The sequence below is a fragment of the Salvelinus namaycush genome, chromosome 20, assembly GCF_016432855.1.
Source record: "Salvelinus namaycush isolate Seneca chromosome 20, SaNama_1.0, whole genome shotgun sequence".
Lineage (NCBI taxonomy): Eukaryota > Metazoa > Chordata > Actinopteri > Salmoniformes > Salmonidae > Salvelinus > Salvelinus namaycush.
In genome coordinates this window covers 40,758,038-40,782,580 of record NC_052326.1, presented here as the reverse complement: position 1 = coordinate 40,782,580, position 24,543 = coordinate 40,758,038, and the positions used below count along the sequence as shown (strand labels likewise).

The 24,543-nt window shown below is 43.0% G+C and overlaps 1 protein-coding gene across 2 annotated transcripts; it reads right to left on the bottom strand.

Moving 5' to 3' along the window:
- Positions 1-456: 456 nt before the first annotated feature.
- On the bottom strand, positions 457-24,282 carry LOC120065362 (transmembrane and coiled-coil domains protein 1-like). Of its 2 annotated transcripts, none has more exons than XM_039016294.1 (7): positions 24,240-24,282; positions 10,905-10,981; positions 9,004-9,770; positions 4,019-4,444; positions 2,341-2,789; positions 1,912-2,047; positions 457-1,562 (listed from the first exon to the last, which is right to left on the bottom strand). In XM_039016294.1, the coding sequence occupies exons 3-7, from the start codon at positions 9,583-9,585 to the stop codon at positions 1,248-1,250; spliced, it is 1,908 nt and encodes a 635-aa protein (XP_038872222.1). In that variant the 5' UTR covers positions 9,586-9,770; positions 10,905-10,981; positions 24,240-24,282; the 3' UTR covers positions 457-1,247. The 2 variants fall into 2 exon arrangements, with proteins under 2 accessions (XP_038872222.1, XP_038872223.1); XM_039016295.1 differs by lacking the exon at positions 24,240-24,282 and adding an exon at positions 15,979-16,037.
- Positions 24,283-24,543: the final 261 nt, after the last annotated feature.

Sequence of the window (24,543 nt, the reverse complement as noted above, 5' to 3'; positions counted from 1 at the left end):
TATACATTTGCCATGGGTTATTAGAAGTGTATGGGTCATAAGTGAACAAAATGCACCTCTTGTACACTTCAGCTTGTCCACAAGGGTGTGAAAGGACACATTGAGCTTAAATTGATCATACCAAATGTTCTGTGGGGTACTCCAACCAGAGCCTTACCCATTGAGCACACCGACAGCTCAATCATTTCCAATAAAATGCTGCGTTTGCATTTATCAAAAGTATGCATTAAATGGTAGGTGAATGTTGCCCATCCAGATGCTGTGTACCATTTTGGGCAGTGACACTAGGAGTGATCAAGGCGTTGGGGTGCTGCTGGTTCTTTTTCCCCTGGACGTTTGATCAAATTCTCAAGTCAGCCAGGAGATCTATAAAAGTGCTGTGGACCTGGATTTGAGAAAGGAAACAAACATCACCCAGTCATGGTTGTTTGACTCAAGGACCAGTCCATCTTTCATTTAAAACAGCATGTTTATTTTTAAAAAAGTACTATTTTATTGTCACTAATAGAAACAGTACGGAAGCACAGTCTGAGCATTTTTACAGCTCTTCAAGTATGTTCATTGTCTCTGCAGGGGGCAGGACCAATAGGGGAGGGCTTCTCAAGCTGAGCATATTCCGACTCAGCGTCCTTATCCAATCAGGCCCATCATTGCGTTCAGCTTGTCCATATAAAACACACTGCTCGAGAACCCATCAATTGCTTGATCCAGTTAGATTTTGTCCACAGCAGTGTACTATAGTTAGTCTATTAATCCTCCCAGAAAGACAAGCAGACTGGGGTGATTGAGAAGAGAGACAGAGGAATAGAAACATCGGAGTAAGAAAAAGGGAGATTTTAGGGTTAGAAAGAGAAAAGGAATAGCGAAAGGGGAGGACACTAGCCATGTGGATCAGCAAAATGCCAGCTGTTCATTATCCAAATCCAGCCACGAGAGAGCCCTCAATCACCTGCATTAATGATAGCAATATCAAGAAACAAATTCAATACCACTTGAATCAATTCTAATGCAATAAACATCTTCCACCTGTAAACAAATTCACTCCTTGGAGAGAGAAAGGTATCCTGGCTCCTCCTCCTGTCCACTAAGCCCCACCCACTGGGCTGGCCTGGCGCCACTACAGTTGCATCAGAGGCAGTGCATGGGTTAGTTAGTTCCCTCTCGTCCCGCCAGGCCCTGCGTCGCCATCCCTGATTGTTATGAGAGCCCCGCACCTCTGTTGTCGTTCATTGAGGCCCCCCTGCAGGTCAACTCGGGGACAACAGGAAGCGGTCCAAGTACTGGGAGATGACCTCCCAGTTCCTCCAGAGGAAGGCGAGGAGGACAACAAGGAGCAGCGTTGAGAAGGTGCGGCTACGCGTCTTCATCAAGGGCACCACGCAGTTGGCCACAGTGGAGACGAACACTAGGAGCACGGCCATGACAGCTAGCAGCACGTTGATGAGCTTGCCCAGCAGGGTCCGGGCTGTGGCGTTCTCCAGGCCTTCTAGCTGGACCACCTGCTGCTGCTGCTGCTGCAGCTCCATCTTGGAGATCCGCGTCTGGCATGCCTCCAACGCCTCCTACAGGGGGAGGGGCGAGACAGGGTTATCAAGACGGCCATGGTTCACACAGTGTGGAATGTCAACAACACACTTCAGCACAAACATGGCTAGACATAACTACCGTACCACATACCGAGGGGGACAGTGGGGGGGTCATTGAGAAGACAATGGATCACCGTGTGAAACACTTTCACAATTCAGCACAAACAACTACTGTACCATGTAGCATGATAATAGTACAAAAAATGTCCCAGACTAAGAATACGCCTTGGGTTCACTGGATATGCACTGTTGAGGCCCTTTGGAGCTAAAAGTCAAGTATAATCATTCCATAATCCTTCTTTCAAGTACTGGAGAAACAACCTACCTGAATGTCTCTAGCTCTCTCGTAGGACTGATAGGCGATCTTCTCCTCCATGCTGGCCAGCTCCTGCTTCAGGTTGAGGATCTCATTTTGGTGGAGCTCTGTTAAGTCGTTGAGCTGCTCCTCCAGACGCTCACACCTAGAGACACAGAGGTCAGGTACCGATCACACACACTTCCTTTCATAAAGGTGGAGATGTTTTCTGTTGCTGAGTGAGAATAATACATTCTTTTGAACGTAAAGTGTTTAATAACAAGACAGGTTTGCATTTTGAGCGATTTGAGCAAGTGCTGAGTTCAGGGAGGGGTGGTAAATACATGCAGATTTCAGGTTATCACATAAGTATTAGTGACAGTCCGTGTCCTTTGTAAATGAGGACTCAGTAAAGTGTATGTAGTACCTGCGAGGTTGTGTGTGGCAGTAACTGGTTACCTGTATCTCTCCTCCTGCAGGGCCTGTATGATCATGGTGTAGTCTCTCTGGTAGTGACTCTTCAGGCTGTTGAACGACTCATCCAGCCGACCCTGGTTGTCCCGAAGCTCCTGCACTTCGTGGAGCAGCGTGTCCAAGCCCAATGACTGGCCGGGGTCCAGGGTGTTAAGACCCTTAGAGCTGGGCGGGCCCCCGGGGACACTGTTGACCCCTGCCGAGCCGGAGCTGGCACTAGAGCAGTCGTCCTCACTGCCGTACTTTGGGCTGGAAGCCCCCCCCAGACCGTGACCATCCTCCTGGGGTTCGTCGAGGGAGTCCTTCAGGGACGAAATGTTGTCGGTGCTGCCAAACTTGTTGCGGATGAGGGAGGCGATCTCTCGGGGCTTGGACACCACGGCCCCAGCTGCAGAGTGAGTGGCGTGGGAGAAGCTGGAGAGGCCACCGGTCACCTGTAGGGAAGGACAGGTCAGTTACTAACTGGGGTGGGACTAAAGTGTGAATTAAAGGAGATTTTGACCACAGCATTGTTGAATACTCGTTCGTGATTGGTTAGAAGGGCTCTAGAATGGACATTAAAACCAGATAACAGGACAGTTTGAAAATATAAAATCGGGACACCTTGCAATCATGAATTTCTATGGTCCTTAGTGTTGCAGTCATTACGCAGTTGGCGCTATGCTGTCAAATCCTCCCATGTTCCTAGTTTTACCATCTGTTTTCAGCATCAGGTATTTTTGAATTTGGTTGTCATATTGGAAGGTTTGCTAACAACAAACTATTTAGATATCTTCTAGCCTAGTGTTTGATATGCAATGCAATCTCCTCGTAATTAACATTTCTAGCTATGCCAGGCAAAATCTAGCACCATCAGCTCATTGTTATATCTTAATGAATGTCAATAGAAAACAGCTTAAATAAACACAAATGCAGCTACTTTCTTGTTATTCTGGCTGCAGAGGTCATGCCTGTTAGCCAGCGAGCATGGCAACAGAACATATAGAACGAACAACTGGGGTGCGTTTAAAAGATAAGTAAATAAACAAAAAAAGGTATTTCTACCGGTAAATGTGTGCTTTATTATTGTTTTCTTTGGAAACTGTGGTATAAGCGGGATAAACGCCTCTTATGTACATTACTTTGGAAAAATTTACTCTGCAAAGTCATCCATTATTTCCAAGATAATCTACAGTATGTCTATGTATCCCTTACTTAATGGACAGGGACATAGATATACTAGATCTGGGTTCAAACACTATTTGAAATCTTTGAAATATTTTTTGTGTTTTCTTTAGTCTGCCTGGAGTGCCAGATAGGCCAGGTATGATGTTTTGCAACTATTCTATTGGTTCTATTGTGCCAATCAAGCCCAGCTAAAGTATTATAAATGATTTCAAATAGTCATTTTGAACCCAGGTCTGAGAGATTCGTATTCTACATGTGTTCTATAGGACTCTGTTAGAAGCTGTGTACTGCTAACCACACTGCAAAGAAGTCAAGGACAGGTGGCTAAGACCAGACAAATTGTACATTTGTGGTGGTACTACTCACATTAGCAGATGCAGTGGCACACTACAGTGGTATGAATTAGTATGACAGTGGTGAAAAATAAGTGGGATGACTAACAAAACAGCTCACAGGGAAAGTAAATGTGATTAAAAATGTTCATAACAGCCCTGACCTTGGCGCCCACGTCCTTGAGGCCTTGGTGCATGTCTCGGAGCACGTCTTTGGGCTGACGGGGGATCCCGTTGTGCTCCACCTCTTTCAGCTTGCGCTGATAGCGCTCCAACTTCCTCTGCAGCTGCTGGATGGTCTGGGCTGATTTCTGGTTCTTCTTCTCAAACACCTGTTTAATGCGGGCACTCTGCTGCTTGTCTGCGTTGTTAGCTAGCTTCAGGTACTCTGCCACATTGTCGTCTCTGGCCCTCTGCTCGATTTTGATCTGCTCGGTGAGCTTGAGTATCTTCTGCTGCAGCTGGGCGATGGCCTGTTTTGTGCGCTGGGGGTCGGGGGTGCTGTCCACTGAGTCCAGCCCGTAGCTGTCTGCTCCATAGGAAATAGCGTTGGGCGATATGGCCGGGCCGGAGCCGTCCAGACGATCCAGCTGACCAAGGAAAGGGAGAGTGTAATGAGGAAGATAAGATAAAGGGAAGATGGAAATAAGAGATCAGAGACTGACGTGTGAGATTGAGGGAGAGTGTAAAAATAACTAAATTGAACTGGAAGAGAAAGGCCTATTATAACAGAGGCAATATTGAGTTTCATAATTTCATAAACTATGATCATGATCATTCGATTCGGCTGCAAAACAGTCAACCACAAGCTTCCTCCAGTTGCTATGGTCACTATTTGATGTGGTTGAAGAAACTTGTCTTCATCCTACATCAGACCTTTATGTATATGAAACTAGAGCACTAACATAATAACCCAGCCAATACCAACACCATATAATCATAAGGTTACCTGTTACCTACCATTATACTCAGACTGGTTTCCCATAATGTGTAAAACAGCTGGGCCATACCTTTCATATATTAACGCAGAGGAATCCATGTGTATAATCTGAGCAGTAATCCATCAGACAGGGATGCCATTAAGACTGTGTGCCACCTCATACATCTCTGAAGAAGCTTAAGGCTCAACCAGAAAAATAAAATGTTAGTGCCTTAAAGTATTCACACCCCGACGACTTATTCCACATTTTGTTGTGTTACCGCCTACATTCAAAATGGATTAAATTTTAAAAAAATGTCTCACCTGTCTACACACAATACCCCATTATTACAATGTGAAAACATAATTAATCAAATGTTTTGTAGATGCACCTTTGGCGGAGATTACAGCTGAGAGTCTTTAAGAGCTGGGTAAGTCTAAGAGCTTTACACACCTGGATTGTACAATATTTGCCAATTATGCTTTTTAAATTCTTTAAGCTCTCAAATTGATTGTTGCTAGACAGCCATTTTAAAGTCTTGTTATAGATTTAAGATAATTTATGTCAAAATTGTAACGAGGCCACTCAGGAACATTTAATGTCTTCTTGGTAAGCAACTCCAGTGTAGATTTGGTTATTGTCCTGCTGAAAGGTGAATTGTGTCTGTTGGAAAGCAGACTGAACAAGGTTTTACTCTATGATTTTGCCTGTGCTTATAGCTGTATTCCGTTTATTTGTATCCTAAATAACTCCCTAGTTCTTACCGATGACAAGCATACCAATAACATGATGCAGCCACCACAAGGCTTGAAAATATGAAGATTGGTACTCAGTGATGTGTTTGCCCCAAACATAACGCTTTGTACTCATGACAAAAAGTTAATTTCTTTGCCACATCTTTTGCAGTATTACTTAAGTGCCTTGTTGCAAACAGGATGCTTGTTTTGGCTTCCTTCTTTTCACACTGTCATTTAGGTTAGTATGGTGGAGTAACTACAATGTTGTTGATCCATCCTCAGTTCTCACATCACAACCATTAAAAACTCTGCTTTAAAATCACAAATTGGTTCATGGTGAAAGTTAGGAAGGACGCCTGTATTTTTGTAGTAACACAATTTTTTTTGTAGTAACACCACCCAAAGCCTAATTAATAACTTCACTATGCTCAAAGGGATATTCAGAATCTGTTGTTTTGTTTTTTTAAACACATCTTCATTGCCATTTTTAGTGAGGCATTGAAAAACCTGGTGTTTGTGGTCGAATCTGTGCTTGAAATTCACTAATCGATTAAGGGACCTTACAGATAATTGTATGTATAGGGTACACCGATGCGGTTGTTATTTAAAAAATAATGTTAACCACTCTTATTGAACACGGAATGAGTCCATGCAACTTATGTGACTTGTTAAGTTCTGCCTGCGGTTACGGAACCCCTACCTGTCCCAGACCTGCTGTTTTCAACTCTTAATGATCGGCTATGAAAAGCCAACTGACATTTATTCCTGATTATTATTTGACCATGCTTGTCATTTATGAACATTTTGAAAATCTTGGCTCTCTCTAATTCTCTCCTTCTCTCTTTCTTTCTCTCTCTCGGAGGACCTGAGCCCTAGGACCATACGTCAGGACTACCGGGCATGATGACTCCTTGCTGTCCCCAGTCCACCTGGCCTTGCTGCTATTCCAGTTTCAACTGTTCTGCCTGCGGTTATGGAACCGCCACCTGTCCCAGACCTGCTGTTTTCAACTCTTAATGATCGGCTATGAAAAGCCAACTGAAAATTATTCATGATTATTATTTGACCATGCTTGTCACTTATGAACATTTTGAACATCTTGGCATAGTTCTGTTATAATCTCCACCCGGCACAGCCAGAAGAGGACTGGCCACCCCTCATAGCCTGGTTCCTCTCTAGGTTTCTTCCTAGGTTTTGGCCTTTCTAGGGAGTTTTTCCTAGCCACCGTGCTTCTACACCTGCATTGCTTGCTGTTTGGGGTTTTAGGCTGGGTTTCTGTACAGCACTTCGAGATATTAGCTGATGTACGAAGGGCTATATAAAATAAACTTGATTTGATTTGAGCAAATTTTTATTCCTAAACTTATTTAGGCTTGGCATAGTGGTTGAATACTTGTTGACAAGACATTTCAACTTTACATTTTTTATTCATTTCTAAAATGTTATACAAACAAAATTCCACTTTGACATTATGGGGTATTGTGTGTAGATCATTGACACATTTAAATGTAATCCTTTTTAAAATTCAGGCTGTAACAAAATGTGGAAAAGGTAAAGGGGTGTGAATACTTTCTGAAGGCACTATGTTCTCAAATCAATTTGCTATAAACAGATTCTGGAACAGCAGTGTTAGAGGTCAGAAGGTAATTAACTTTGTGCAGAGAGGGGTTCTGTGCTGTTCTTGGGAGTTGGGAAAGACGTAGGCCACCACAGTGGGGTTGCGAGTACATCCCCCTTTCCATCACTGTCAGCTCAGACAGCTTGTGTAAAAGACAGGCAGTGGACAGGACTGTTGTTGCTCTTTCTAAGAATGACAGACTGTCGACTGAGTCCCTCAACCACAGCCATGTCTCGATGCTAGTTAGACCCTAGTCCGATAGCTGCTCTTGTAAGGACAGTTCATTGCAGTACACACAGGGTGATCACTGTCTGTTGGTGCAACAGACAACTTAGCCTTATCCATCCAACAGTCATATTCATACCAGTACTTCTCAAAAGGATTGGTGGTCTCATCAAGCATTGTGAGATGACTGCCAGGGATATGCACTGTGCTTGATGGGTATACCTCAGACACAATGAGGCGCTAGCTTTACTAGTTGTCTAGGAGTTCAACACTCAATTTTAACAATGTAAAGGATTTGATCATTTACCTGCTACAAGTCAGTATTCAATCAGTGAACTACACATTTCAATGGATGTGAGAAATTCCAGATCTTGGGGGCTATAGAACAGTGTCAATGATGTAAGGCAACGATATGTTCTTCAAACTTTGAGCTTGTTTTGGCCTGCAAGGCAAGCCTTCGCTGGCTGACCTGAAGTACACTTGGAGGCAGCCACAGCTAAATATAGAAAAGCTTAGAGCACATAGTCACCTACGCACACACACACACACACTATTGCTCTCTCTGACCCGCCAGCACTGACAGCTCCTTTATCGAAGAACATCCAGAGGACTGCAAACCAGTTAGCTGAAATCTGACCAATTTAATCTAACAGCACAAGAAGTCATGAATTCTGACCTTCCAATACTGTGCTTCCATTTCTTCTGTTTCTCTAGTAGTAGCAGCTTTTTATTTTATTTACACTACCATTCAAAAGTTTGGGGTCACTTAGAAATGTCCTTGTTTTTGAAAGAAAAGCTTTTTTTTTTGTCCATTTAAAATAACATAAATTGATCAGAAATACTGTGTAGACATTGTGAATGTTGTAAATGACTATTGTAGCTGGAAACGGCAGCTTTATGGGCTATCTACATAGGCATACAGAAGCCCATTATCAGCAACCATCACTCCTGTGTTCCAATAGCACGTTGTGTTAGCTAATCCAAGTTTAGAATTTTAAAAGGCTAATTGATCATTAGAAAACCCTTTTGCAATGATGTTAGCACAGATGAAAACTGTTGTTCTGATTAAAGAGGCAATAAAACAGGCCTTCTTTAGACTAGTTGAGTATCTGGAGCATCAGCATTTGTGGGTTCGATTACAGGCTCAAAATGGCCAGAAACAAATAACTTTCTTCTGAAACTCGTCAGTCTATTCTTGTTCTGAGAAATTAAGGCTATTCCATGCGAGAAATTGCCAAGAAACTGAAGATCTCGTACAACGCTGTGTACTACTCCCTTCACAGAACAGCGCAAACTGTCTCTAACCAGAATAGAAAGAGGAGTGGGAAGCCCTGGTGTACAACAGAGCAAGAGGACAAGTACTTTAGAGTGTCTAGTTTGAGAAACAGACTCCTCACAAGTCCTCAACTGGCAGCTTTATTAAATAGTACCCACAAAACAGTCTCAACGTCAACAGTGAAGAGGCGACTCCGGGATGCTGGCCTTCTAGTGACCCCAAACTTTTGAACTAGTGTAGGACAAAAAACTTTGCAGTGGCTTGTCTGTCCCAGTGAGTAGGTCCCCTAGTTTAATCTTACACGGTCAGTCCACTCAGTGGAGTGGTACCCGGATGTGAGCAGCATGTCTGCCAGGGTTGGGGTTAAACTCACCCGGTCAGGCTCCTCAGTGGAGTGGTACCCGGATGTGAGCAGCATGTCGGCCAGGGCGGGGCTGGTGAGCGTGTCCGTGGTGGAGGAGGAGCGCGGGCGGCCAGCCTGCAGCAGCATCACCTCCTGGGTACTCCTCCGGTGGATCTGGGGGCTGCCTTTCTGGGGGGGGTCCCCAGTCCCCCCAGTCTTGCTGCGGCGGCTCTGCAGGCTGGTCCCTCGCTTCATCATTGGGGGCGCGCTTCTGATCTGCTGCAGAACGCGGCTCAGAGCTGCAGGGGGAGCGGAGGAAGTAGCGTGGGGGTCAGAGTCCGGACCGGGGGCGGGCGAGTCCCCAACCTCTGGCCCCTCACCGTCCGGGGGCTCAGGGGCAGGCCCACCCATAGAGAAGGAGGTGGCGGCGTCGTGCGGGGAGACGGACGAGCGGCGGCGCTGCGGCTGGAAGAGCTGCTTCAGGCCGTGGCCCAGCGCGCCCATGTTTTCCAGTGCATTGTGGGTGATTTTGGACAGGCCGTGCTCGGACTCAGACGCCCTCCGGCCCACCTCCGGCTCCTCAGGACTCTGCTCACTGCTAGCCTGATCCATCAGGGTGCGCCAGGCTGACGCTCAGCCACAGGGTCACAGGGCCAACACTGGGGGTGCGAGGGTCTAGCTACGTACCGGCGCCACACCCCCTCTCAGAGGCAGCTTCAAAGCCGGGAAGCAGGGGGGATGGCACTGGGCCCTGTGCGCATGCATGCATCTGCGGATTGGCTCAAAGTCATGCTCGTCTAACACAAGAAGGAAAATAAAATGGATTATGACATGCAGCAGTGAGTGGACGGAACAAAAAAAGTAGCAGAATTAAAACTGATTACACAAAGGAGCAGACAGTTGTTGAACTAGGGTCGGCTTTGAGACTTTAGTAATTAGTTGACTCAAATTGTTTTGTTTTTATGTCCAAATATTCTTATATGGCAATATTAGTTCATGTTCTCAGAGAAATCCATATAAGCCAAAAACCACAACGTCTGATATGTCTAAACCCACTTACAAAATAAATCTACTGCACAAGCCTTATCTACAGCAATGATGGGTGTCATGCTAAACAAATTATTATTTTTAAACTATTTTTGAAATGCTGGGGTTCATTGTACAGTTTCCATAGATACACTAAAGTGCCACAGTGACCGTATCAAATTGCAAATTCACTTTTAGAGGACGGAAGCGTGTCACAGGACCTGGGTTAACTAGCCTAATCTTTGTGGTTCCCTGGTCAGGCAAACAAACATTGCCTTAATTATTCACTCAGACCGTCCTTTTACATTGTCGTCTAATATAAGACACACAGCATTTCAGAAACAATTTCTTTACCAAATGGGTGAAAGAAACCATATCCTTTTAGGATTTCGAAAGAGTTTAAAATTATTGTAGCTAAATAATATGAAAAGGATGGTGAGTGAGCACTAAAATATTCATTAATATAGTTTTATCAGGTGGTCTTATCTGCCAGAGGCACCCAGATTTGCACCATGTTCTCCCTGTAGAGAGCTTTGGCCTCAGAATCAAACATGGAGCTGTTAGCGGGGCTGTCTATGGCTAATCTACAGCGTCTGAGAGCTGAGTTCATGGAGAGCACATTATATAAAGACTATCTTTCATTTATCAACAGCATAGAAAGATCGAAACAGAGAGGGACATAAAGGGAGGGAGAGAGATATGGAGGATGAAAGCGAGAGGGAAAAGGAGAAACAGAGGGACATAAAGGGAGGGAGAGAGATATGGAGGATGAAAGCGAGAGAGAAAAGGAGAAACAGAGGGACATAAAGGGAGGGAGAGAGATATGGAGGATGAAAGCGAGAGGGAAAAGGAGAAACAGTTGGCAAGAAAGAGAGGAGAAATGGAGCGAGAGAAAAAGAGCTTACCATCCGTCCAGCTTCGCTTCTGACTCACAGCTCAGGGTTGGCTGCGGAGGAGGAGGTGGTCAACATGAGGAAAATCACTATCAAATTGGAACAAATGAAGAGATACAAATAAATTATGCTGGCATGGCGGCCCACTGACTCACGCTCAATCAGCCATGTATAAACTGCACAGAATCAAAGAGACACGTATGTGCACAAACACACACTGAGGCTCTTCAGTGACTTCTAAAATGTATTCTAGAAGGAAGAGCAGTCCTTATCTTCACTGCCCAGTGCACACTCAAAATGTGAAACTATGACATGAAGATGTGTGGAACACCTAACAGTGATGACTAATCCAGATTGCTCAGGGGGCAGAACAGTAGAGGTCTCTGATACATTGATGCATCATGAGTGGTACAGTAAATAACGTAAGTAAATGAGGGACACAAAGCTTGAGAGCCACTGACTAGCAGACGATGTCAATAACCTAATGGAGTGTCTTTCATGTAGTGAGCTAAGAGCCTGTTGCTTAGAGTCACTGGTAGCATCCCAAATGGCACCCTATTCCTTACAATAGTGCACTACCTTTTCCAGCATTTGGGCTCTGGTCAAAAGTAGTGCACTATGTAGGAAATTAGGCTGCCGTTTGGTACGCACACACAGTGCCCGTCAGTGACCCTCAACCCCACCAATTATAGGCCTATGTGGCAGCATTTGCCTAATCAGCACAAAACTAAGGAAGAGGAAAGGTGAAAAATTCAGTCACCACCAGTTTACTGGCACCACTGACAACCCCCTACCCACACAAGCCCCCCTACCTCCCCAAGTCCCCCCTACCCACTCTGAAATGATGATACATCACCTGTATTTCCCTCACATTAGGAGGTTGTGCTATGCAGGAAGTTTTTCTCTGCATCCTGCAACACCCAAAACAGCATAGAGAAAACACTACTAGCATGGAGGGAAAGTATCCCAAATGGATAGGAGAGATTGCTTAATTTGAGAAAGTCCCTTCCTCATAACTATAACACTAACCCTGTAACACTAACCCTGTAACATTAACCTAACACGGGTGTACCACAATGGCTAATCTCACCCACAGAGAGAAACTATTCAAACCCTAACGACTGACCTAAAAAAAAGTGTCAACAACGGTCATATCAGCATCCTCCTCGTCTATCACTGAAAGTCCCCTAATGTGTTTGCCCATTCCCCTCCTCCTCATTTCACCCCATGTTCAATTTATTGCAATCCAGACTGAAAGGTATGGCCATCTATAGGCCATGTGCAGGCCCGATTTCAATGAGGGGACGCTGTGGCCAACAGTTGAGCAGATACACACACAGCAACATGCACGTTCCACACACAGTGACATCCATGTGGCACACACACAGAGACGTGCACACTTACACACACAGTGACGTGTATGTTCCATTGTGTCCTGAAGGTAATACACAGAGTGATAAGTGAGTCTAACAGTGTTGTTCATACATTATTAAGCAGACAAACATAGGAGTGACTCAGCACAGATATTGTGTGTCACTGTCAACAAGCAGGCACATCCAACCCATCCAAAAACACTATAGATAAAACACCTGTACCACAAGCAGAAAGGCTAATGGAACACAAGGCCATGCTATAATATCAGACTACCTACCACCACAGATGCAGTCTAACATGCACATCCACAGCTGAGTACATAGATGAGCATAGTAGCAAACATTCACACAGTGACATACACACACACCATGACACTATTACACACCATGACACTATTACACTATTACACACCATGGCACTATTACACACCATGACACATCATGACACTATTACACACCATGACACTATTACACACCATGACACTATTACACACCATGACACTATTACACACCATGACACTATTACACACCATGACACACCATGACACTATTACACACTATTACACACCATGACACTATTACACACCATGACACTATTACACACCATGACACTATTACACACCATGACACTATTACACACCATGACACTATTACACATCATGACACTATTACACATCATGACACTATTACACACCATGACACTATTACACACCATGACACTATTACACACCATGACACTATTACACACCATGACACACCATGACACTATTACACACCATGACACACCATGACACTATTACACACCATGACACTATTACACACCATGACACTATTACACACCATGACACTATTACACACCATGACACACCATGACACTATTACACACCATGACACTATTACACACCATGACACTATTACACACCATGACACACCATGACACTATTACACACCATGACACTATTACACACCATGACACTATTACACACCATGACACACCATGACACTATTACACACCATGACACACCATGACACTATTACACACCATGACACTATTACACACCATGACACTATTACACTATTACACACCATGACACTATTACACATCATGACACTATTACACATCGTGACACTATTACACATCGTGACACTATTACACACCGTGACACTATTACACACCGTGACACCATGACACAGCATGACACCATGACACAGCATGGCACTATTACACAGCATGGCACTATTACACAGCATGGCACTATTACACAGCATGGCACTATTACACAGCATGGCACTATTACACACCATGACACTATTACACACCATGACACTATTACACAGCATGGCACTATTACACACCATGACACTATTACACACCATGACACTATTACACACTATTACACACCATGACACTATTACACACCATGACACTATTACACACCATGACACTATTACACACCATGACACTATTACACACTATTACACACCATGACACTATTACACACCATGACACTATTACACACCATGACACTATTACACACCATGACACTATTACACACCATGACACCATGACACAGCATGGCACTATTACACAGCATGACACTATTACACACCATGGCACTATTACACACCATGGCACTATTACACACCATGACACTATTACACACCATGACACTATTACACACCATGACACACCATGACACTATTACACACCATGACACTATTACACACCATGACACTATTACACACCATGACACTATTACACACCATGACACTATTACACACCATGACACTATTACACATCATGACACTATTACACACCATGACACTATTACACACCATGACACTAGTACACCATGACACTATTACACACCATGACACTATTACACACCATGACACACCATGACACTATTACACACCATGACACACCATGACACTATTACACACCATGACACTATTACACACCATGACACACCATGACACTATTACACACCATGACACACCATGACACTATTACACACCATGACACTATTACACATCATGACACTATTACACACCATGACACACCATGACACTATTACACACCATGACACTATTACACACCATGACACTATTACACAACATGACACTATTACACACCATGACACTATTACACACCATGACACTATTACACACCATGACACTATTACACACCATGACACACCATGACACAATTACACACCATGACACTATTACACACCATGACACACCATGACACTATTACACACCATGACACTATTACACACCATGACACTATTACACACCATGACACTATTACACACCATGACACTATTACACACCATGACACACCATGACACTATTACACACCATGACACTATTACACACCATGACACTATTACACACCATGACACTATTACACACCATGACACTATTACACACCATGACACACCATGACACTATTACACACCATGACACTATTACACACCATGACACTATTACACACCATGACACTATTACACACCATGACACTATTACACACCATGACACTATTACACACCATGACACTATTACACACGATGACACTATTACACACCATGACACTATTACACACCATGACACTATTACACACCATGACACCATGACCCACCATGACACTATTACACACCATGACACTATTACACACCATGGCACTAATACACACCCAGTCTCTCTTCCTCCTCTAGTGCGCTACATTCTCTGACTTAAGAGGGTTGGCCAACACTCGCTTATCACTCTGCCCCGCCGCCTCGACCATTCAGCCTTCCAAGGTCACACCAGTGTGCGTATGTCTACAGTCTATACTGCCTGTGCCTACATAGATAAGATGCTGCATGCAAATGTATCTACCACATCTGTACTTTTGTGTCCATTCACTGTAACAGTCTACTTTCACACAGCATCTACAGCAAGGCCCAGCAAGATGAGAACGTTTTAAAGATTGAATCCGCAATAGGGGGGAAAGCACCCCTGTCCGCCCCAGCACCTCTTATTGTTTTGTGGACCTAATGGAGGAGAGATGCTTCGAGCAACACAGTACATATTCTGCTGTTCTATCGCGTGTGCAATGATGTCAGAGGGTAAACAACAGAGTTTGTTGTTTGCAGTAACTTCTTTGTTGTTGTAATATCCCAAAAGGACATAGCAGGTTCACCATTAATGATACCAGCTTTAAAGGGGAGGGGAAACACTAGGCTTTAAACCTGTTTAGTGTTAGTGGATTGAATACAACTTGTTGCATTGCTATATGTCCTAAAGTGTTTCCATTCCCCTTTAATGTGCTGTGCCAGCCTGCTGATCGTTGATCTTCTGATCTATTTTTTTCCACTGTTCATCTACCAAAAGCTATTCTTCATTCTGATGAAAGTCAACATGGCTGAAACATTAATGCCACTTTCACAACAATGTTAGGATCGACAAACAAAAAATTACTCAGGAGCTGCCATCTTTCCTCATCTACCATAAGGCAAAGAAATTCCCTCCTTTTTGACAAAAGTTAGGCAAAATGATATGCAGTGCAATAGCCAGTTGACTCTTTCCTGAAGCAAATTGTTTGGCTAGCTACTGGGACACATGTCTTAAGTTCCAGTCATCAGCAGGCCTATTAGGATTTCTCTGCATAAGAAAAGGCTAAATATTCCAAGAAAGTTTTCAAAACCGCTCTTTCCAAAATAAAAGACCTGGGATGTCCTTTCCTCTTCAGTCAACGGTATCCAGTGATGTTTAGGAATATCACATGCTGCAATGGAAAGAGTGGAGAAATGTCAGGGCAGGTTCTCAAAATCACCAGGGGTATAAAGATAAACATTTACCATTAAGACCAGGGTTTGTCCATTGACTTTAGATGATCTGACTGGTAAATGTGATCTTTATGCTTTTGACAAACTCACCGCAGTTCAACACTGTACTTTCAGACTCAACTCAAATACATGTGACTCGCTCATTTAAGTGTGGTTAATCAAAAGACTCAATACAGTATACGCTCCAGAATCAATAAGCTATTGCACTGCATATCATTCTGGCTAATCCAGTGAGCTGTCATGAAAACTAGGACCAAACAGGTGCACAGACTTGCCATGGGATAGGCAAACCACTGCAACTGTCTCCTCTGAGTAGCTTACAGAACCTTCAGAAAGTATTCATACTCAATACTTATTGATTCAAGACATTTCAGCTTTTGATTTGTAATTAAAGTGTAAACATTTTGAAAAACAATTCCACTTTGACATTATGGGGTATTGTGTGTGACAGTGACACAAAATCTAAATTTTATCTATTTAAAAAAAATCAGGCAGTAACAACAAAAATGTGGAAAAAGTCAAGGCGTGTGAATACTTTCTAAAGGCACTGTATGTCTGGGAGCTTGATATTTCTTAGCTAATTAAGATCAAGATCATTTTATTGGTCAATTGCACATAAGGTACAAACGAAATGTGACTTCCGCTTTTATCCCAACCCCTGTGAAAGACACACATACACTGGTTTCGGAGAGGGGCAGGGAGCTGCCACACCGGGCGCCCGGGAAGGAGTTGTTTTGTAACTAGCTAACGTTAGTTAGAGTGATGTGACTGATAGATTTTCCAAAATGGAATGTGTAGGGTGTGTTTGTTTTTACAATAGGAGACAGTTGACTTCCGAGCTAAACAGAGCTGTTAGCTCAATTAATCTGATAAACGTTAATCAATCAGACATTGATCAAATTTGCTTGCTGCAAGAAATGTGAAGTTGTTTAAGCCCAAAGCCAGCCAGTGAGTAATTAGCTAGCTATACAACACCTAGCCCCTACGTTCTCATGCTGTCCCTTGGACAACATTAGAGGTCGACCGATTATGATTTTTCAACGCCGATACAGATTATTGGAGGACCAAAAAAAGCCGATACCGATTAAAATCGGCCGATTTTTATTTTTATATATATATATATATATAAAATAATGACAATTACAACAATACTGAATAGACACTTATTTTAACTTAATACATCAATAAAATCTATTTAGTCTCAAATAAATGATGAAACATGTTCAATTTGGTTTATTTAATGCAAAAACAAAGTGTTGGAGAAGAAAGTAAAAGTGCAATATGTGCCATGTAAAAAAGCTAACGTTTAAGTTCCTTGCTCAGAACATGAGAACATATGAAAGCTGGTGGTTCCTTTTAAAATGAGTCTTCAATATTCCCAGGTAAGAAGTTTTAGGTTGTAGTTATAGGAATTATAGGACTCTCTCTCTCTATACCATTTGTATTTCATTAACCTTTGACTATTGGATGTTCTTATAGGCACTTTAGTATTGCCAGTGTAACAGTATAGCTTCCGTCCCTATCCTTGCCCCTACCTGGGCTCGAACCAGGAACACCGACAACAGCTACCCTCGAAGCATCGTTACCCATCGTTCCACAAAAGCCGCGGCCCTTGCAGAGCAAGTGGAACAACTACTTCAAAGGTCTCAGAGCGAGTGACGTCACCGATTGAAATGCTATTAGCGCGCACCCCGCTAACTAGCTCGAGAGTTGATAGGCTTGAAGTCATAAACAGCTCAATGCTTGAAGCACAGCGAAGAGCTGCTGGCAAACGCAGGAAAGTGCTGTTTGAATGAATGCTTATGAGCCTGCTGCTGCCTACCATCGCTCAGTCAGACTGCTCTATCAAAAATCAAATAATATACTTAATTATAACATAATAACACACAGAAATACGAGCCTTAGGTCATTATTATGGTCAAATCCGGAAACGATCATTTCGAAAACAAAACGTTTATTCTTTCAGTGAAATACGGAACCGTTCCGTATTTTATCTAACAGGTGGTATCCATAAGTCTAAATATTCCTGTTACATTGCACAACCTTCAATGTTATGTTATAATTATATAAAATTCTGGCAAATTAGTTTGCAACGATCCAGGCGGCCTAAACTGTTGCATATACCCTGACTCTGCGTGCAATGAACGCAAGAGAAGTGACACAATTTCCCTAGTTTTATATTGCCTGCTAACCTGGATTTCTTTTAACTAAATATGCAGGCTTAATAAAATATACTTCTGTGTATTGATTTTAATAAAGGCATTGATGTTTGTGGTTATGCATATTCGTGCAACAATTGTGCTTTTTTCACAAATGCGCTTTTGTTAAATCATCCCCAGTTTGGCGAAGTTGGCTGTCTTTGTTAGGAAGAAATGGTCTTCACACAATTCGCAACGAGCCAGGCGGCCCAAACTGCTGCATATACCCTGACTCTGTTGCACAGCACGCAAGAGAATTTACACAATTTCCCTAGTTAAAAGAAATTCATGTTAGCAGGCAATATTAACTAAATATTCAGGTTTAAAAATATATACTTGTGTATATGGTTAGGTACACATTGGTGCAAAGACAGTGCTTTTTTCGCGATTGCGCTTGTTAAATCACCCATTTGGCTAAGTAGGCTATGATTCAATGATAAATTAACAGGCACCACATCGATTGTATGCAACGCAGGACAAGCTAGATAAACTAGTAATATCATCAACCATGTGTAGTTAAAAAAAACTTCTTAAGGCTAGGGGTCAGTATTTTGACGTCCGGATGAAAAGCGTGCCCAAAGTAAACTGCCTGCTACTCAGGCTCAGAAGCTAGGATTTGCATATTATTAGTAGATTTAAAAAGAAAACACTCTGAAGTTTCTAAAACTGTTTGAATAATGTCTGAGTATAACAGAACTGATTTGGCAGGCGAAACCCCGAGCACAATCCATCCAGGGAGTTTTTTTTTTTTTTTAGGTCAATGTGTTTTCTATTAGTTTTCTCTGGGAAGCTCTTTTTAATAGGAATTTACTTGCAGTTCCTAAGGCTTCCACTAGATGTCAACAGTCTTTAGAAATTGGTTGATGTTTTTCTTTTGAGAAATTAAGAAGTAGCCCTGTTATTTCCATGTGTCACTCAGAGGGACTCAAGTCTTTTAGTGCGCACGACCTGGAACGTGCTTCACTTTGTTTTCGTCCGGTATTGAACACAGTTTATCCCGTCTTAAATTTTATCGATTATTTACATTTTAGGATACCTATGGTTGGATTAGGAAAGTTGTTTGAAATGTTTGGACCAAGGTTACAGGTAACTTATTAGATACTTTGTAGGCATGTTGGGCGAGTTGAAACCGGTGTATTTCTGAATCAAACGTGCCAAATAAATGGACATTTTGGGGATATAAAGAAGAAATTTATCAAACAAAAGGACCATTTGTGATGTTTCTGGGACATTTTGGCGTGCATATATAAGAAGATCTTCAAAGGTAAGGCATGAATTATATCGTTATTTCTGATTTTTGTGTCGCACCTGGCTGGTTGAAATAGGATTTTATTGTGTTTGTATGCGGGGTGCTGTCCTCAGATAATCGCATGGTCTGCTTTCGCCGTAAAGCCTTTTTGAAATCTGACACTGTGGCTGGATTAACAAGAAGTTAAGCTGTATTTTGATGTATAACACTTGTATGTTTAATGAATTCTTATTATGAGTATTTCTGTTTTTGAATTTGGAGCGCTGCAATTTCACTTGATGTTGTCAAATCATTCCCGTTAACGGGATCCGAGCGGGAATGGGGGTGAAGGGATCCCTAAGAGGTTTTAACTATTGATTATGTTAAGATTGATTGTTTTTTATAAGATACGTTTAATGCTAGCTAGCACCTTACCTTGGCTCCTTGCTGCACTCGCATAACAGGTAGTCAGCCTGCCACGCAGTCTCCTCGTGGAGTACAATGTAATCAGCCATGATCGGTGTCCAAAAATGCCGATTACCGATTGTTATGAAAACTTGAAGTCGGCCCTAATTAAATCGGCCATTACGATTAATCGGTCGACCTCTAGTAAGAATGTTGTTCATCAACTACAGCTCAGCCTTCAACACCCTAGTGTCCTCCAAGCTCATCACTAAGCTCAGGGCCTTGGATATGAACCCCTACCCGTGCAACTGGATCCTGAACTTCCTGATAGGCCAACCCCAAATGAAGGTAGGCAACAAGACCTCCCCCACGCTGACCCTCAACACGGGGGCCCCACAGGGGTGTGCTCAGCCCCCTCCTGTACTCCCTGTTCACCCATGACTGCATGGCCATGCACGTCTCCAACTCAAATTATCAAGTTTGCTGACGACAACAGTGGTAGGCCTGATTACCAACAAAGATGAGACTAGAAAACGGAGACAGTACAGGTGCATCCAAGCTGGGACCGAGAGACTGAGAAACAGCTTTCATCTCCAGGCCATCAGACTGTTAAACAGTCACCACTAGCCGGCCTCCGCCCAGTACCTTAGAGACTGCTGCTCTATATACATAGTCATTGAACACCGGACAGTAAATGTTTAGATACTGTTTTACCCACTTTAAATGTACAGTACCTTCGGAAAGTATCAAGCCCCTTGACTTTTCCCACATTTTGTTAGGATACTGTTTTATTCTAGAATGGATTAAATAAATAAAATATTCTCAATCTACACACAATACCCCATAATGGCAAAGCGAAAACAGAATTAGACATTTTTGCAAATTTATACAAAATATAAAACAGAAATACCTTATTTACATTCAGACCCTTTGTTATGAGACCCGAAATTCAGCTCAGGTGCATCCTGTTTCCATTGATCATTCTTGATGTTTCTACAACTTGATTGAAGTCCACCTGTGGTAAATTCAATTCATTGGACATGATTTGGAAAGGCACACACCTATCTATATAAGGCCCCATAGTTGACAGTGCATATCAGAGCAAAAACCAAGCCATGAGGTCGAAGGAATTGTCCGTAGAGCTCCGAGACAGGATTGTGTTGGGCACAGATCTGGGGAAGGGTAACAAAACATTTCTGCAGCACTGAAGATCCAAGAACATAGTGGCCTCAATCATTCTTAAATGGAAGAAGTTTGGAACCACCAAGACTCTACCTAGAGCTGGCCGCCTGGACAAACTGAGCAATCGGTTGGAGAAGGGCCTTGGTCAGGGAGGTGACCAAGAACCCGATGGTCACTGACAGAGCTCCAGAATTCCTCTGTGGAGATGGGAGAACCTTCCAAAAGGACAACATCTCTGCAGCACTCCACCAATCACGCATTTATGGTAGAGTGGCCAGACGGAAGCCACGCTTGAGTAAAAGACACGCAAGCCCGCTTGGAGTTTGCCAAAAGGCACCTAAAAGACTCACAGACCATGAGAAACAAGATTCTCTGATCTGATGAAACCAAGACTGAACTCTTTGGCCTGAATGCCAAGCGTCCCGTCTGGAGAAAACCTGGCACCATCCCTACAGTGAAGCATGGTGGTGTCAGCATCATGCTGTGGGGATGTTTTTCAGCAGCAGGGACTGGAAGACGAGTCAAGATGGAGGGAAAGATGAATAGAGCAAAGTACAAAGAGATCCTTGATTAAAACCTGCTCCAGAGCGCTCAGGACCTCAGACTGGGGCAAAGGTTCACCTTCCAACAGGACAACAACCCTAAGTACACAGCCAAGACAACGCAGGACTGGCTTCTGGATAAGTCTTTGATTGTCCTTGGGTGGCCCAGCCAGAGCCCAGACTTGATCCCGATCAAACATCTCTGTAGAGACCTGACAGAGCTTGATAGGATCTGCAGAGAAGAATGGGAGCAACTCCCCCAAATACAGGTGTGCTACACTTGTAGCGTCATACCCAATAAGACTCGAGGCTGTAATCACTGCCAAAGGTGCTTCAACAAAGTAGTAAAGTGTCTGAATACTTATGTAATTAAAAAAAAAATTGAATACATTTGCAAAAATGTCTGAACTGTTTTTTGCTTAGTCATTATGGGCTATTGTGTGAAGATTGATGAGGGGGGAAAACTAAGGCATTTTAGAATAAGGCTGTAACGTAACAAAATGTGGAAAAAGTCAAGCGGTCTGAATACTTTCCGAATGCACTGTATTATAAAATATAACCGCAACATGCAACAATTAACAGTTTTACTGAGTTACAGTTCATAAGGAAACCAGAAATTGAAAAAAAATCATAAGACCCTAATCTATGGATTTCACATGACTGGGGAGGGGCGCTGCCATGGTTGCACCTGGGGAGCCAGGCCCAGCCAATCAGAATGAGTTTTTAACCCACAAAAGGGCTTTATTAACGATACTCCTCAGTTTCATCAGCTGTCCGGGTGGCTGGTCTGAGACAATCCCGCAGGTGAATAAGCCAGATGTGGAGGTCCTGGGCTGGCGTGGTTACATGTGGTCTGCGGTTGTGAGGCCGCTTGGATATACGGCCAAATTTTCAAAAAATGTTGGAGGCGGCTTATGGTAGAGAAATTAACATTACATTCTCTGGCAACAGCTCTGGTGGACATTCCTTCAGTCTGTATGCCAATTGCACACTCCCTCAAAACTTGAGACATCTGTGGCGTTGTGCTGTGTGACAAAACTGCACATTTTAGAGTGGCCATATATTGTCCCCAGCACAAGGTGCACCTGTGAAATGACCACACCTGTCAGGTGGATGGATTATCTTGGCAAAGTAGAAATGCTCACAAACAGGGATAAAAACTAATTTGTGCACAACATTTTAGAAAAATAAGCTTTTTGTGCATATCATGAAACATGTGACCAACACTTCACGTGTTGCAATTATATTTTTGTTCAGTATATTTTTCCGGGATCTGACATTGCTCCTTCTGATATTTCTGGATTATATGTGTATAGTTTATTTTATTATTGCTAGGTATTACTGCACTGTTGGAACTAGAAACAAGTATTTTGCTGCACCTGCAAAAACATCAACAAATCTGTGTATGCAACCAATACATCTTTCATTTGATCTCCTTTATTGTTCAATGCAGACATGCCATTCCATAATGGCTGCTGTGGCTACTGATAGATAACTGGTATTTTTGTCATCATGCTTTCTGGGAAAACAAGCAGTACTTCAATCATTTTGGTGGAGCAGGGTGGATAAAGGTAATATTTGGAGTAGTGGCATATCCCATCCATGCATTGAGGTATATTTTCAGACCCATATCTCGCGCCGGCTCCACGAGTAACCACGATTGCGTTCTGAACCCAGTCTAACTCAGCGTAAAGGTAGGCTCGGTATCTTCTGGCAAGCATTGAAAATAAATTGTGCAGTTATCAGTAGTCAGTGGCCAAACAGAACCACCATCAATTTCAGAATGAGCCCGCTAGCTGGCTGGTTAGTTAGCATATGTGTGGATTTGAATCGCTAATGTTACATCCACTAGCACTACTGCATACAGGCCAAATTAAAATCTAAACCCGGCAACAGACAAATACCATGAAAAAAATGCACAACTCCTTTTTGTCTGTTGCACGTTGTGTATGGCTAATTATCTCACAGACATGCTGAAAACATTGACCCACCTGGTGTGTGTAGGCTGTAGTTTTTGACAGTGGATTTACACCGCAGCACATCCCGATGATGCGCCACCGGCTGAGTGGCTTTCGTGTTACTCCCTACCTGGCAGACCCTCACACCACACTGAATAACTTCTACATTAGTTAGCTAGCTAATTACTTAGCCAAGATTAATAGATAACTCGTTAGTTTAATGACAATATAGCTAACACCTGCTCACTGGAAATGTGATAATGGAGGGGTTGATCATATTTGAATGCTGTATGACACACCCAAGCAAGCCGTAGCTAGCTAGCTATCCCATGCCCAGACAGTAAAGTAATCGTAAATTGCTTGCACCCAGACAGTAACACTAACAAGCTACAGGCTATCTGGCTTAGCTAATGCTAGCGAGATAGAACAGGTTGGTTGGGAGTAACGTTAGCCAGCTAACATTAGCTAGCTACCACATCGAGCTAGCATCAGGTTGAACACAAGTTCATAAACAATACACCTCTTTGGGAAATATACTACAAAAATAGACGTTCTTCACACCACAATGACACTATAGTTCGTCAATCAAACTATATGATATATTGTGCATTTACAGGCTACAACTTACGCCAGTTCATTTCTCCGGATGGAACAGCATTCCCACGATGACGTCAAAGAGCGTGTTCAACGGGGGTGGGGGGGGCAGAAATCTTCTTCGGACTACACCCCCAAAAAGTGGATTGCCGCCACAAACCGGATGGGGTTGAAAAATCAAGGTAAATATAAAATCCTAACTAATTTAATCCACCCCCAAAAATTGTACCTTGACAAAAACTAAAAGCCCACTTCTTCCTTAAAATGGTTTGGCTTGTGACACTACTCCATGCAACTCCTCCGCCAAGAAGTACAAACATCTAAACAATGATTTTTTT

Excerpts from the sequence above, each read along its gene's own strand:
- LOC120065362 (XM_039016294.1), bottom strand. The coding sequence starts at position 9,585 with ATGGATCAGGCTAGCAGTGAGCAGAGTCCTGAGGAGCCGGAGGTGGGC. Across the intron at positions 2,790-4,018 it reads TCAAGGACGTGGGCGCCAAG|GTGACCGGTGGCCTCTCCAG; the intron begins GTCAGGGCTGTT and ends CCTTCCCTACAG. Across the intron at positions 2,048-2,340 it reads CTGCAGGAGGAGAGATACAG|GTGTGAGCGTCTGGAGGAGC; the intron begins GTAACCAGTTAC and ends CTGTGTCTCTAG.